Genomic DNA, 15,300 nt, shown 5'->3' with positions numbered 1-15,300 from the left:
ATACTTTGCTTCTCTAATTGAAAACAATCAGTCCAACCCAAGAATGTTGTTCAACACTGTGAGCAGTGTCATTGATCCTCCCCCGGGCCAGATATTAGATGCCACCCCTGAGAAATGCGACGAATTTCTTTCCTTCTTTACCCAGAAGGTCTCAACTATTAGAAATGGCATTTCTCCCCCAGATTCTCCAATTACTGTTGAGAAGCCCTGTGCAGTTTCCCTCTGCTCATTAAATCCAATCTCTCCATCTTCACTGACTGATATGATAATGACAATGAAACCCTCAACCTGTCCTTTAGATATTCTTCTTGTAAAATTTCTAAAGGACGTTTTTACTGCAGTTTCCCCCTCTATTCTGCAAATTTTAAACTGCTCTCTGTCGACAGGTTCTGTTCCTGAATTTTTTAAAACTGCTCTTGTTCAACCTCTTTTAAAAAAGCCTTCTCTTGATTCTTCTGATCTTAACAATTTTAGGCCTATTTCTAAGCCCCCATTTTTAGCTAAGGTTTTAGAAAAGGTTGTAGCAGATCAACTGTTTGCTTTTATTCATGAAAATAATATTTTTGAGAAATTCCAATCCGGTTTTAGAAAAAACCATAGTACTGAAACTGCGCTTCTCAAAGTCATAAATGACTTATTGCTGTCAGCTGATGCTGGCCATAAATCCATTCTTGTTCTCCTGGACCTAAGCACAGCTTTTGATACCATTGACCATGATATCCTCTTGGACCGTCTTGAGAACTGGGTTGGTATCAGTGGCACTGCTCTGAAATGGTTCAGGTCCTACCTAAAAGACAGACGTTTCTGTATTGGTATCTCTGATTCTAGGTCAGCTACAACGGGTGTTCACCGCGGGGTGCCCCAAGGCTCGGTGCTAGGTCCAATCCTCTTTTCCATTTACATGCTCCCTCTAGGCCACCTTATACGTAGACATAATATCAGTTTCCATTTTTATGCAGATGATACTCAGATCTATCTAAACTGTGACCCTGAAAACAATTTCCAGAACAATGTCAACCTGCTAAACTGTCTGCATGACATCCACAAGTGGATGTCACAAAATTTCCTGCAGCTAAACGCTGATAAGACAGAGATATTGATCATAGGTCAAGATAGTGCAAACAACCAAATTTCAAACAGTCTTGGTTCACTATCTCATTCAATAACTCAGCACTGCAGAAATCTTGGTGTCATTTTTGATCAAAACCTCAGCCTAGATAAACATGTTAGGATAAATGTCCCTATTAAGCCCACCAAATCCGCTTTTCAGACATTTTTAATATATACTGCCCCAATTTAAGTGAGAACATTTTAGTTAACATGAAAGTCTAATCTCTCATTTGAAGTGTCAATAATTCATTTATACCAATTTCTAATGTTTTTATTGTTTAATTTGTCAAAATATGTCAAAAGTCTGGCATGGGCTTAATGGGTACCTAACGTACCCTTTAAGCCCATGGGTGTTCCAAATAAGCCCACTTCATGATTTGTTGATAAATAAATATATATTTAAAAAATCTTAACAATACAAACTTGTTCTATTCAAATCTGTAATCTCTTAGCTCTCAATAGCTATTTTCATTTTGTCTCCACTCCTATCCTATGGCCTGTAAATGGCATTTGAAATAGGCGTGACCAGCCTTTTTGCTGTGTTGTCAACGCAGAAAAAGCTAAACTTACAACATGTCTTCTTTGGAATGTAGCCAAAAAACTATTTACGAACAAAATCAAACTATAGTGGAAATTACTCTTCAATACTTCATCTTTCAATATGTGTTGTCATTTTGTCTGTATCTCTATCCTATGGTGTGCTGTTGGCATTTGAAATTGGCCAAAATTTCTGGTCCAGCCAGCTGGTTGAAAGTGCAGATGTTTTATGAAGATTTCTGAAGACCGACTGACTGAAAGAAAAACAGTTTGCAGGTTCAATACTAATGTTCTAAGGATAGTAAATGAGTAAATTTCAGGATTTACATAACAATAACTTAGTTATTAACTTTAGTCATCTCAAACTAAAACTCATCTGAAAAGTAAAGATTAAAAAATTATTGTTAATGTTAGGATAGAATATAGGCCTATCCAGAATGAATTGACCGATGCAATATCACTGTTGTTTAAATATGGGTATTAATTATCTGGATTATGGAGCTGATTCATCAGGTGAGGTCAAAATTAGGGAGGAAAATAGTTCAACGGTCAAAAGGGAGAAAATCCCCATTGAAACACAGTCAAGTGGGCTTAATGGGAGCAGCTGGGCTTAAAGGGAACATCAGTGAATTTATGGTTAAAAGACAGAATATTTTATTATACGCACATGACATTAAAAAAACAACTATATGAAATAAATCTATATATGGTGCACTAACATAACATACAAAGTATAAATTGATCATGCAGAGAAGTAATTAGCTATACTCATTTACATCCACCCCAGACTGTGTGATTTTTTTGCTAGCGTCCCCTTTAAGTCCACCAGGTAAAAATGTTAATTAAAAAATAAATAAAGATAAACATACACATTTGTTGTCTATTTAACAGTATAATAATATAAACTGCATACATAAATGTAAACTATACATGCTTATCATGCTTTATGTCATTGCAATGAACCATACTATGCAGCTACTGTATTGATGCAGCATGTGGTCTGTTTGCTAGCATGCTAAAGAACACTAATCACTTAAATTTTGATAACAAATGAGTATTTACTAAAAACAGGAGTAGAAATATGCAAAAAATGTTATCTTCTGAGGGTATCAAAATCACCAAAGTTTTTTTGCAACTTCTTCTGGGATCAGCAGGCACATGTCACACATGTGCTTTGATAACTCAATATCGACAAATCTGATTGGCTAACAATAAAAAGTGTCATTTATGTAACAAGCAGCTTCATTGGAAGAAACATCACACAGCAAAAAATGATGATGTAGTTTTTTTTTATTTGACTCAGAAGTTGCAAGTGGGCTTATATAGTACGTGGGCTTAATAGGGACGTTTACCCTAATTCAATGGTTCAATCCTGCTTTTATAATCTCAGAAACATTTCAAGGATTAGACCATTTCTTTCTGCCAAAAATCTGGAAACTGTCATTCACGCTTTCATAACCAGTCGATTGGACTACTGTAATTCCCTGCTCTCTGGCATCAGCAAAAAATCTCTCTCCCGCCTCCAGCTCATCCAAAACTCTGCTGCCAGGATTTTAACTCGGTCTAGAAAACATGATCACATTTCACCGATCCTGGCTTCCCTACACTGGCTACCTGTTGCTTTTAGAATTGATTTTAAGATTTTATTGATTACTTACAAAGCCCAGAGAGGCCTTGCCCCAAGCTATCTATCAGATCTCTTATTGCCCTATGTCCCTTCCCGCTCCCTGAGATCTTCGGATACGTCGCTACTTGTTGTTCCACGGTCCAGATTGATACACAGAGGGGACAGAGCCTTTGCAGTCAGGGCTCCTAGACTTTAGAACAACTTGCCTGAGGAGATCAGGGCTGCAAACTCTGTATCGTCTTTTAAATCACTGTTAAAAACCCACTTGTTTAAAATTGCTTTTCGGTGATTTCATTATATTTTATGGCATTTTAGTTCATTTTACTCTATTTGTGTTTTTATAATGTGATTAGTTTTTATGGCTTTTAGTTCTCTTTGCATTTTAACCCTCATCCTACCAACATATTTAACATACAAGGACTACCGACTGGGGTCCCTAGGGACCCCAAGAATAAACTACTGTAAGAAACAACCATCATAGCAAAATGTTAACTTATTTCTTCTCAAAACATTATTAGTTATGTAATCAATATCATCTGAAAAAAACAAAAAATGTTACAGTTAATTAAATTATGTATTGTATTTCTGACTTGACTGAAATCTGTGTCTGCTGCATCTGTATCTGTCTCCTTCAAAATGACTGACAGAGTGCCCCTCCCCCCCTGATAGTGTGTGATACTTTAAATTAGGACCCATGGCAAACATGAACTCAATAAATAGTTCCATCTATTAAAACTGCATAGGCGGAATTGGGTGCTTTTGACTGGGGTCCCCCAGGACCCCAATACATTGGTATTTTTAAAAAGCACTAATTAAAACAGAAACAGAAAACAATGATATGAAGTCATTAGGAACAAATTGATTGACAAAGTCATGAAAAATTGGAATGATAGAATAAAGCACCTGTGAGATATGACGAAAAGTATACCTCTGGGGTCTGCGGGTACCCCAGTCGGTAGGATGTGTCTGTTTTTATTGTAAAGCACTTTGTAACTGTGTTTTGAAAAGTGCTATATAAATAAAGTTATTATTATTATTATTATTATTATTATTGAGTTAAAAGAGCTGAGGGGGCACCATGAGAAACCCAAAAACAATTAAACAACACAAAAACATCACAGAAAAAAACAATTTCAATGTCAGGATTTTTATCTAAATTTCTTTTAAATATTTTTACATATTTATTTCAAACTTTGGGTGTTTTCAGCTCAACAGTAGGGGGCGCAATTCCGAGCAGCTCAGTGAGTTTTCTTCAGGTTTTGTCCCTGAGCTGCTGCAGTTCTCTCTTGTACCACAGGAGGCTGCTGTTGTTCCGTGTATTCAAAATGATCCAGCATGCCAAACATGTCTTCATTCTAATTTAATGACAAATGTAAGTAACATAAACACTGTTATTCAAGCACCCAGCAAAACCAGGCTTAAAAAAACAACTCAGGAAATATCTCATCACATAATAGCTCTCCTTCATATGAGATAAATACTTTTTCTGTTTCTCTTTCTATTTTACATTTACTCTACACATACTTTTCTGTCTTTTCTTCTTGTTTGTTATGATGTTTTTAATTGAATGTCATTTTGTCTCTGTATTGATCTCTGACTACTGTTGATGTTCATTACTGTGTTGAATAATGTCATGTTGTTGTGTTTCATGACTCCAGGAAGAGCAGCTGGGGCATAAACTGCAGCTAATAGAGATCCTAATAAACCAATAAAACACTGTTATAATGCCAAATGGACTGCACAGTCTGTTGTAAATGAACCATAAAACACAATTGCTGAGTTTCACTTTTTATTTTTTATTTTAGTCAGTTCAGTCGTTGGAGTTGTCTGGTAAACACTGTCTTAATGAACCTTCATTTTAGTAACATTAACATTTTATTTTGCATAGAACCATAATGACAGTGTGATCTGTCCGGTATTAGGGTCAGTGATCATAAACAAGAATGTAATGAATTTTGTCTTGCATCTTCAAAACTACACTGCAAAAAAATCCATATCAAGTCATTTGTCATCCTTGATTTTTTTCTTAAAACCAATGAAAACCTCCACCAATGGGGTGAGAGCATTTCACTTGTCTTGGATACAATTTAATTACTTCAAGAATTTTCTCGAATAAGTAACATAATCTTCATACTTGTAGAGTGATATATGCAACTTTCTAGAAAATTCTTGAATCAAAATAAAAATGTGGTTAATCTATAAGATCTATAAGAGCTGGACTTCAAATATTCAAATACTCTCTCAGGTTATGACTTGTTTACTCAACTCTATTTGGTATGTTTTGTTGTGTTTCTACCATTGTATATTTGGTACCTGTTCAAATAAATAACATCAGGTTGATGACTATACAGCTGGTGCAATATACGCACAAAACCAAACAGCATAATACTTCAGGTAGGCTACAATAAATAAACAACAAATACATAAAAGGTGTCGCTGTAACTTGGTTTGAATTGTACAGTATAGATTTTTTGAAAAACACAACTTTCCCCACTTTGGTCTTTTTTCCACATATGTCTTACACGTTTATATAACAGTACAGTTATACATTAGTATTAGTACCATTTTATGGTATCCAGCCCTGGTTGGAAATCTCCTTCAAGTCACAAAAAGCTCTGTCAGATAAACTTTACATTAAATATTCATAGTGTTTCTTGTCATGTTTAAATTGGCAAAAATAACAATGTTCTAAAATCAACTTCTACAAAACAATTCTATAGTTAAACATGTCTGTTCAGTAAAAACAACATTGTATAAAATATTCTCTAACATGAAAACCGACTGTAGATGACCTAATAAAGTGAATTTTCACAATAAAAGCCACATTTTCGCGGGCTGATCTGTTCAAACCCTTGACGATAAAAAAGCTTTTATCTAAAAGTCACTGGGATTGTCAGTCAAGCTGACTTTCCTTGCACAGTACACTTCTGAACACAAAATAAACAATGTCGGAACAAGATCAAACTAATAAAAATCATTGCCTACTGAGCGTAACTAAGGAGTATACCTCATATCTTGTATAACATGCTAAAAATACTAATAACAAAGGCAGCAGATCTAACTGTAGTGCATATCATAACATTGCTAGTACACAAACAACTACGCAAATTATCTTTAAAATGAATAAATCGATATAAAACTATGTATGGCTACGTACAGTATGATATATGATGTTTGGTCTCAGTTCATTAATAATCACAAAGAAAAAATATATGATATAATCAAATTACGTCTATCTAAAAAAGCTCAGTTTCCCATTGAATATAATAACTATGCTGCATTATGAAAGAACTGGGACGGTTTTAACTGCACAAGGGCTGCACTTTAAATATCATTGATAATGTCATTACACTGAGACACAATTCATATTTCTTCATAAGGGAGATCTAAATTCTGTCAGAAACTCAAGTTTCTTTGCTTTACATATGGCTTTTAGTCGATGATTTTGGGGAAGTTACCCTATTTTAACCTGATACCGGCCTGCTATCTGATACCAGTATCAGCATCTGTGCATCCCTAATACAGTGATAACACTTCATAGTAGATGTCGGCTTCATTGTACATACAATTTAAACTATATAGCATTCAGAACCAATATTATAACTAATTATATACAGTAAAAAGTCTCACTTTAGGACGGAGGCTCTCCACTCCACCTAAGTAATGGATGAACCACACAACAGCAGGCATGTCTAGACTATTCATTTATAATACATACTAACATGAGATAATACTTGGAATTTAAAAGTTAAAAGTAGAGCTACGACTTCCCTCCTGCTGAAATAGGAGGCGTCTAAGGCTAGAGGGTTAGATAGGAGTTTTAGGGGTTAAGTAGGAGTCTGTAATGCTCGAAATGTTGAGGTCATATCTAGCACCGAACATCATTGTCTTTTAGATTCATATATTTTGATTTTTACAGGCTGGTTTGATGGGCTGGCTTAAAGCTCTTGGGTCCTGCTCTAAGAATTGCATCTTCATTCATTGAGAAATTGAAGAAACAGTGAAAAAACATTGGCTTTCACTAGTCACTTTCACTAGTTTACCAGCCAAACATATATATATTTTTTTATAGAACAGAATAGGACTTCTGAATGATGTCTGGTTACCTGCTAAAGTGACTGGGAGAACAGTTAAACTTACCAACCACAGCCAAAATTGGTGGTAATTTCCCACCCTAAGTATGTCTATGTGGAACCCACATTCTCTTGCTATACCATGCATTTATACAAGAAGAGAAAACCGGATCTTTACCTTGTAAAGATCAGATTGTCTCTGTTTAGACAGCCTTGAGAAGACCAGATGTGTACCACAGAGAGGTACAGATCAGAGGGGTTAGTCATAAAACTCCTGTAAGATATTTCTTGTAAGCCTCCGTGGGACGTTCCTTTTGTGGTACGGGGTGGACGGGATTCCGGACGGGATTAGGGCTTTTTGGCTGCAGACTTGGACGGTGACTTGGTGGGTGAAGTGCCTGGGGTCTTGGAGGGGCTGCCGTGGCAGGGGGTGACCTTGACGTGGACGAAGAGAGAGGCAGGCGACAGGCTGGAGCCGTCCAGCTTACACAGACGGACATGGCGGTAACCTGGAGGAGGGAGAGGGTAAAGGTCAAGGGGGTAGATAACTCTAACCCTAACCCAGTACTGCTACTTGAGTTGAATATTTTACTACCCCTGCATGATGCTAAACCTCAAGTTTGTCCTGTTTGTCCATGTTAAAGGTCCCATATTCTCCACTTTCCAGTGTTTTATTTTCTGTCTTGAGGTCCATTCAAAGCTGTGTGTGTGGTGTCATGTACCAAAAACACTCTCAATCCATTTTGACACATTCATTTTCCAGCATCTCTCTGAGCCTTACCAAGACCAGGCTGTTTCTGTCGCTGTGTCTTTAAGGCTCATTAATATTAACGACCCCTCTGTTCTGATTGGCTAACCGTTTCAAGAGAGAAACGTGAGACGCCGCGGCCCGGCAGCTACAGGTAGGGAAAACTCTCCGGTAATAAACAATGATAACCGCTCAACCACTTTGAAAAAAACACTTTGTTAGTCTAATTATTTCTTACAAAAATGATAATGAGCGAACCTTTGTGACGCCACAAAGTTACGGAAGTCCAAACAGCTCGTTTAGAGGCTCGCTTTTCTAATATGGATTGTGTGGATTTAGTGTGACCGTGTGTTTTGATACTTTCACCATGTTTAGATAGACCATCCAACTCCTTTATCATCACAGAGGCAAGAGAAATCCTGTTTTACACCATATGGGACCTTTAACTTTACTTTATTCATGGAAACCTTGCAAGCTTCATGTGCTCCGTCAGTGAAACATATCTGGTACACACACACATACAACACAAACACACACACAGGGTGTCTGGAAGTTTCATCAAGCTAAATTTAAGACTTTTTCTGACCTTTTTAATACAATTTTGCAACAGAAACAAACATCACCAAAGCTTTTCAGGACCTGCAGACACCTTGTTAACAAGTACACACACCTGCGCATTTCATTTATAGTCTGTGGGTTCCTGATATCACTCTGTCTGTCTGTCTGTCTGTCTCTCTCTCTCTCTTTCTCTCTCTCTCACACACACACACACACACAGACCTGTGCGTAGGCTCGTGAAAGGTAGGGTGTATTGTCCCAGGAAGTCGTTGCTGGAGGTGTAGTCGTGGTCCTCCACCAAGAAGCGAACCAGAACCAGGTCAGGGACATGGAGGGTAAAGTTAAAGGTGCAGTCCCACTGCGGGTTAAAGCCTGAAACAAAGCAAGAATATGTAATAATAATGATTATTCACTTGAAGTAACTTGAAGTGGTGCTCATACAGCATTACAATGTTTGTCTGATGATTATATTGTAAGAAAAGTTTATCTCTGCTTCTAATTGACCTGTCTGCTTATGATGCATCACAGTGCATACTTTCATTGTTTTTGTTGTTTACAACCCATAGGGCATCATACTATAAAGCAAGGAATCTCTGTCTGTCTGTGTGTCCTTCGCATATCTCGAGAACCGTTCGTCCGATCTACTTCACACTTGGCGGGTGTATTGCTGGGGACACAAGGACGTGCAGTGTGGGATTGGACACGCGACACGTTCAATATTAATAAACTTTGAATAAACAAGCGAACAGCGCTCTGTGCAGCAGCGGGGCTCAAAGCAAGCGACTGATAGCCTACGCCTATTTTGAATGGGCACTGCACTAGTCTTTATGAATGCAGCATAAAATGTAATGGAAATTTCAGCATTACTTTTAAATATAGCATTGAGGACAGAAAAAGCCAACTTTGAGTAAAACCAAGCTGCTTTTTTGATGGATTTCCTCTAGACTGCCCCCCTGAGTTAGCACCTCCCACTCTGTACAGTCAAAACAGCCCTTTAATGTCTCACATGCATTATTGTCCCATACTTTCACCAGTTTCTTAACCACGCCCTCTCTCTGTAACTTTGTGCGGTAGGCAGGGATGAGATGGATAGCATTGTGGTCCGCAGTACTAAGGGGTATTTTTTTGTGGGCTTTGTATGCATTCTTATTATTTGTATGCATTCTTATCAGGACCAAACAACAGTTTTTGTTTTCTTTTTCCATACTTAAAGGGGCATTAATTAAAATTTGACTTCTATTGACCTCAGTCGGCAACCAGTAGGAATTGCACCAACATCAACAAGTCTGGCACAGAAGAAATCGTTGAAGTATTGATCAACAACTCTATCAACCTGCCGCAGCCATTTTGTGCTATGGGGCAATAAAAATCGTATCGTTTATTTAATAATTTATTGCCCCATTAAAGAGACATTTAGTGCAATTGCAAAACTTTCCATGTGCTAGAAAAGATTCATTTTTCATACTTGTCCAGACTTTCCATCCTATATGCTGCTACTGAAACCATATGATAGGCGAAGGCTTTTTTGCTAGTAGGATGGATGTTTACCATTGTTGTCGATGCGATTGGTCTTCTTCTTGTTGTTGTCTATGGGAACACCGTGGGTCTCCACCCACACCTGAGGGTCCACTATGGAGCTGGGCTTGTCCCATTCTGGTTTTGGCAGCTGCTGAGCCGAAATCACCTGGGAAAAATAATAATTATATAGCTTGATAACATTAAAATAATACATATCAGATATGAAGAGTGTCATTCCACAATGTGAATATCTTCTTCTTCTTTTATAAAATGATTAATAGAATAAAACTGTATCTTGTTACAAAACAGTGACATTTTTTAGGATCATGCTGTATTTCTCAGAGATTAGGTAAAAATGTGTATTTCCAAAATGGATACCGTGTTTGGAACACAATGCACTGCATTAGCTAACCTCGGCTCTTAATGTTATCACTTGCTTTGAATAAACAGACTAGTTTCCCAAATTTCCCCAAAGGATTAATAAAGAGTCTGGCTGCCTGGCTGTCTGTCTCCAAGATATCCATCATCCAGCATCCACTTTTAGTTATCTTTGTTCTTGTATCAAATATTTGCTTTATGTTGCTGCAGTCCATTTGCATTTACTTGTATCTTGAGTCCGAACGCAACCAATGTAAAACCTTAGAGGACGTCTAAGACCATGCAGCAAGAAGTGACTGGTCTGATGCCTTCCTCATTGGGTTATGGCAAATGGTAGACATACAATGGTCCATTTCTGAGATCTATTAATGTGATTTTAACAAGAAAATCAAATTTTAGGTTGCCTGTGTTTCACATATATCTGTTTTGGAGGAAGCCATTGTATCAGAACCGCACGGTACTGGTCAAGATTTCCTCCATCGTTTTGCATTAGCTGTGTTTGGACTCAAGATGCAAGTAATGTGAGGCTGTTGGTGCAGGTTTAGATGCAGCCCTTTCCCTGGGTGCACCCTGGGTGTCTTACCCGAACAGTGAGCAGGACAGGCTTGTGGCCGGGACCTCCGCCGACGTTCTCAGGGTTGAAGGTGGTGTCAGGTTGGCACATGAAGGGAGGCTTCAGGATGTAACCACACAGACCATTTGGCAAGAACCTGCCTTGGTTGAGGTCCATCTGCTCACCAGGTGTCTGGAAGTTCAGCGCCACTGAAGATGACACATCAACATGTGCAATTTAGTGGACGCTTTTGTCCATAGGGATGAAAGGAACCTTGAAAGGAGTCCTTCACAAATTACCCTTTGGTTGGGATGCTTAGCACAAAGCTTAATATAGTGGAAGAAATCTTCATTACACTTATGCAACCATCCATACAAGTGCTTGGTAACAAAAAAATGAACCATGCATGTGCATTAGGCATGGATTTAAAAAAAGATCCAGTGGGTGGTGATATTATCTCATAAATGAAAATGAAGAGACTTGAATTAAAGTAGAACGCTGTCTGGATTTGGCCACACAAATGTAGAGGAAACAGATTAGACAATATCAATGTTATTAAACAGTAACTACGATGAGTTACATGAAGGGACATCAAGAGGTCGACCTCCCTCTGTCATGGTGGAGTCACCCTGCTACAGACGGTGGTGAATCCATTGGCCTCACTGATCACCTGTGGTGAAGTGCTGTGATAAGAGTGGACCAACCATCGTAAAATGCAGATGACCCCAGCAAACCTAATCAAGCTCAGGATGTGCCCATGTGATCAAAGGACCTAAACCACAGTATTGTTGGGTCACAACCCTGTGCACCCCAGGGGTCCAGATTCCATGTGGTCTCGCGTGTTTACACCAGGTCACTCTCCAGTCAGGTCAATTTACCAAATAACGGACTTCAATTGAGCATTCTGGCAAGGACTCAATGGAGAACTGCAGTGTAACATATAAGTGTTTAATTGTTTTTCATTGGCACATGGCTTTTTATGCTCATACAATTATCTCCATTCTTAATGTACATGCAATGGTCATGTTTGGTGTCAAACAAATCAATAATTCATATTGAGTCACCAGGAATGTGTTATTAGTATGGTCCTTAAACATAGTTTCTGATACTGGAGTCACATCCCCACCTAAGTTTATTGAAATGAAAGGGTCACAGCCCGCCCCCTTGGTGCATCCCAGATAAAACTTCTCCCTCAACTCCTTTAAGAGAGTTCAAAGTAGATTCATGAAGGATGTAGGGCCCAGTCCGAGAATCTTCTTGTGTTGGGACAATTAGAATACACAATGGAGGGTAAGAGCCAAGAAGGGTTTACGTAAGATCGCGTCTGAGAGACAGGTCTTAATTGGTCTTGTGTCTGCTTGAGAGGTCAGGAAGTGCTCACCGATCTGAGAGCCTCCGTTCCACATCTCCTGAGGGTTGAAGTTGGAGGACTGGAGGCGCTGGCCGGAGGGGTAGATCCTGCTCAGCTGGTGGTTGTTGTGACGCACAAAATACTTCCCTGGAGGGGCAGGACAAGGAAAGAGGGGGTTCTAGAGTTAGTCCAAAAGTACGCTGAAGAGCGACTCACCGTGTCTTTTGTGTTTGTCCTTGCTGTGGGTTTCTAGCAAGGTAGATCCAGTAGGCAATAGTCTGTATGGCACCCAAAACCACATATATTTAAGTGTGGGTACCATACAGACTATTACCTAATGGGGTTAGAAAGTTCACATACCCCTTGCAGAAGTGAGGACCAGCTAAAATGTCCTCACTTCACAAAAGTGTCTGAAGTCCGAAGTAGTCTGAAGGTCTAAAACGTGAACAAATTCTCACAATTCTAGATGTACAAGAACACACACACACACACACACAAACACACACACACCATACCTGAGTCTTTGACGTGATGGAGGGCATCGCTCTCAGAGAAGGAGGAGATGTCGGTGGCTGGTTTCTTGGCGGCTTGTTCGAAGCCTTTAAAGGGAACGCTGCGGCTGTACACCACCAGCTCTGACAGCTCTGGACTCAGCTTAAGCACCCCTGGCTGAGGAGGCACACACACACACACACACACACCAAATGTTAATACAACCAACTATTAGGTATTCAGACCCAGGCTCTGTCTGTCTGTCTGTCTCATTCAAGATCACATTCTTTCTCCAGAGAATCTCCGGAGAGTGGGCTTCCACCACACCACTGCCAATGAAAATGGATAATTAAATCAACACTATCACTGGATTTTAAGGTGAATGATAATCTAAAGTTCAAATTTTACTAAGTCCAGTTTCCCAAAGACAAAAGTAAACGTATGGCACTAATGTTTAGTTTAATTAATTAAATTCCTCCATAAGTTACTTGGACAAAATATTGAGGATGAAGCAGATGGTGACTTTGCTGATGAGAACAAATGGAAGCCCCAAGATTCATTGTGAGAATGTCGCATCACCTCCAAAGTGGTTCTCAATCCTGGTCCCCAGGGCCCAGACCTCTGCTGGTTTTCTATCCTACCAGGTAATTAATTGCATTCCAGGTGTAAATCATTCCCCAGGAGGGCGGCTCTGAGCCCAGAGGACCAGGATTGAGAACCACCGGTCTATAGTACAGAACTGGTTCAACACCTGTACATCTTAATTGAAGGTGCGACCTCAAGCACACAGCCCATCTCAAACTGTAAAGATGGGTCCTCTGCGCTTACTATCTTGAGAATTGAGAAAGCTTGGGAAGAAAGGTCTCAGAAATTCCACTTGCTGGAATTAGCGGGCGAAGTTAGCGTGCGACGTCACAGTCAATTTATTGTTACTATTTTCTGCAGTCACAGTCTTAACTGCTTCATGATCTCTAGGGTACACCAAAACCAAAAAGGATCCCTGAGTGCCACTGCTGGGAATAAAATGTTAGGGAAATGGTAAATTGGCGTTCGACCCACCTTCTTGTCATCTTTCTTTCTCCTGGGTTTGCCTTCGGCCCGGCTAGCCTCCTCCTCAGAGGAGCTGAGCTCTGAGGAGCTGGACGAGCTCTCCTCCACCACACGCTCCTTCTTCCCCTTCACCAGGATCTTCCCCTTCAGAGCCTGCACACAACCAACACATCAGCACACAATGCATTGACACTTAAATAATACTAATAATACTACCAATACTACTAACTATTAATGCTACCAATATCATATAAAACCAGGTCTACATAAGAATACAACAGGCAAATTAAGTAAGAATGTGTGTAATTACAGGCACACACATGACAGTAGGCGGAAGTCACCACTGCATATTGTGAATGAGCCTCAAGGGAGTGTGATTACTGGGGCACAGATCATGAGTGCATGTGTGCACACAAACACACAGACACACACGCACACATGCACACCTACAAAACACACATGCATCATGATTATGAGGAAATGTAGAATAAGTGGGCCACAGAGGAGCAGATGGCCCCAGATTTCCTCTCCAACACAGTCTGCTTTCTCCTTTACACGTAATCCTAGCTAAGTAGTGTTCGCCATCGGGACAGAGAAACTGTTTACAAAAGCCTCATACAAATGACAGAGAGATAAAAAAAAATAAAAAAACCTGCGTTTCAATGGGACAGCAGTGACGGACATATTTGGACATTAAAACGCACATCAGATTGAAATCCTCACAGAGGCCTCTGAGAGCCTGAGTCATCAGGCTATTTTTAACCATGTGCAAATTCCACTGAAAACTAGCAACCACACTGCAAAAATATCTATCTTGACATGTCATTCAATCATATAAGAAGTCTTTTTAATCTTATTTTTCTGAGGCAACTGTAAAAATCTGACACTGAGTGAGAAAATTCCAGTTGGATCGAGTGCAGGTAAACATTGACTCCTATGGGGATTGAACCTAGGTGTTTTTGGTTACAGGACAGACTCTCCAACCACTAATCCACCATACTGCAGTCCCTACCTCTGGAGAAGGCAGGCAGTTGGGCTCCAGGCCGTTGAGGGGCTTGGTGAGCAGCTTGTTCCCCAGGATGGAGCGCAGTTGTCGGGCCATGACCGCCTGCTGCTCCACAGAGCAGTGGTTCTCCAGGGACAGGATCAGAGGGTAGGGAGAGGCCTGGGAGGGAAGGAGGATGATGATGGAAGATCAGGGTGAAGTAGGTTGTTTTCAGTGAACATAACCAGGGGCAGTCAGGGAAGGAAACATCATCATATCAGAAGTAGAATGGCTGATATTTTTTGATAAAAGGCCAATAT

At 39.6% G+C, this 15,300-nt stretch overlaps 1 protein-coding gene across 1 annotated transcript in view; it reads right to left on the bottom strand.

The window, feature by feature from the left end:
• Positions 1-7,695: 7,695 nt before the first annotated feature.
• LOC139931225 (1-phosphatidylinositol 4,5-bisphosphate phosphodiesterase delta-3-A-like) overlaps positions 7,696-15,300 on the bottom strand; it is a 30,347-nt gene continuing 22,742 nt past the window's right edge. The window contains exons 9-16 of the mRNA XM_078290739.1: positions 15,008-15,160; positions 14,005-14,148; positions 12,964-13,122; positions 12,484-12,595; positions 11,133-11,311; positions 10,202-10,337; positions 8,876-9,025; positions 7,696-7,856 (exon numbers count right to left, since the gene is read on the bottom strand). Coding sequence (XP_078146865.1) covers positions 7,696-7,856; positions 8,876-9,025; positions 10,202-10,337; positions 11,133-11,311; positions 12,484-12,595; positions 12,964-13,122; positions 14,005-14,148; positions 15,008-15,160 — 1,194 coding nt within the window. The remainder of the gene's footprint in view (positions 7,857-8,875; positions 9,026-10,201; positions 10,338-11,132; positions 11,312-12,483; positions 12,596-12,963; positions 13,123-14,004; positions 14,149-15,007; positions 15,161-15,300) is intronic.

This window comes from Centroberyx gerrardi, chromosome 20 (genome assembly GCF_048128805.1).
Source record: "Centroberyx gerrardi isolate f3 chromosome 20, fCenGer3.hap1.cur.20231027, whole genome shotgun sequence".
NCBI lineage: Eukaryota > Metazoa > Chordata > Actinopteri > Beryciformes > Berycidae > Centroberyx > Centroberyx gerrardi.
Note: the sequence above shows the minus strand (reverse complement) of the source record. Positions and strands in the feature narration are given on the sequence as shown.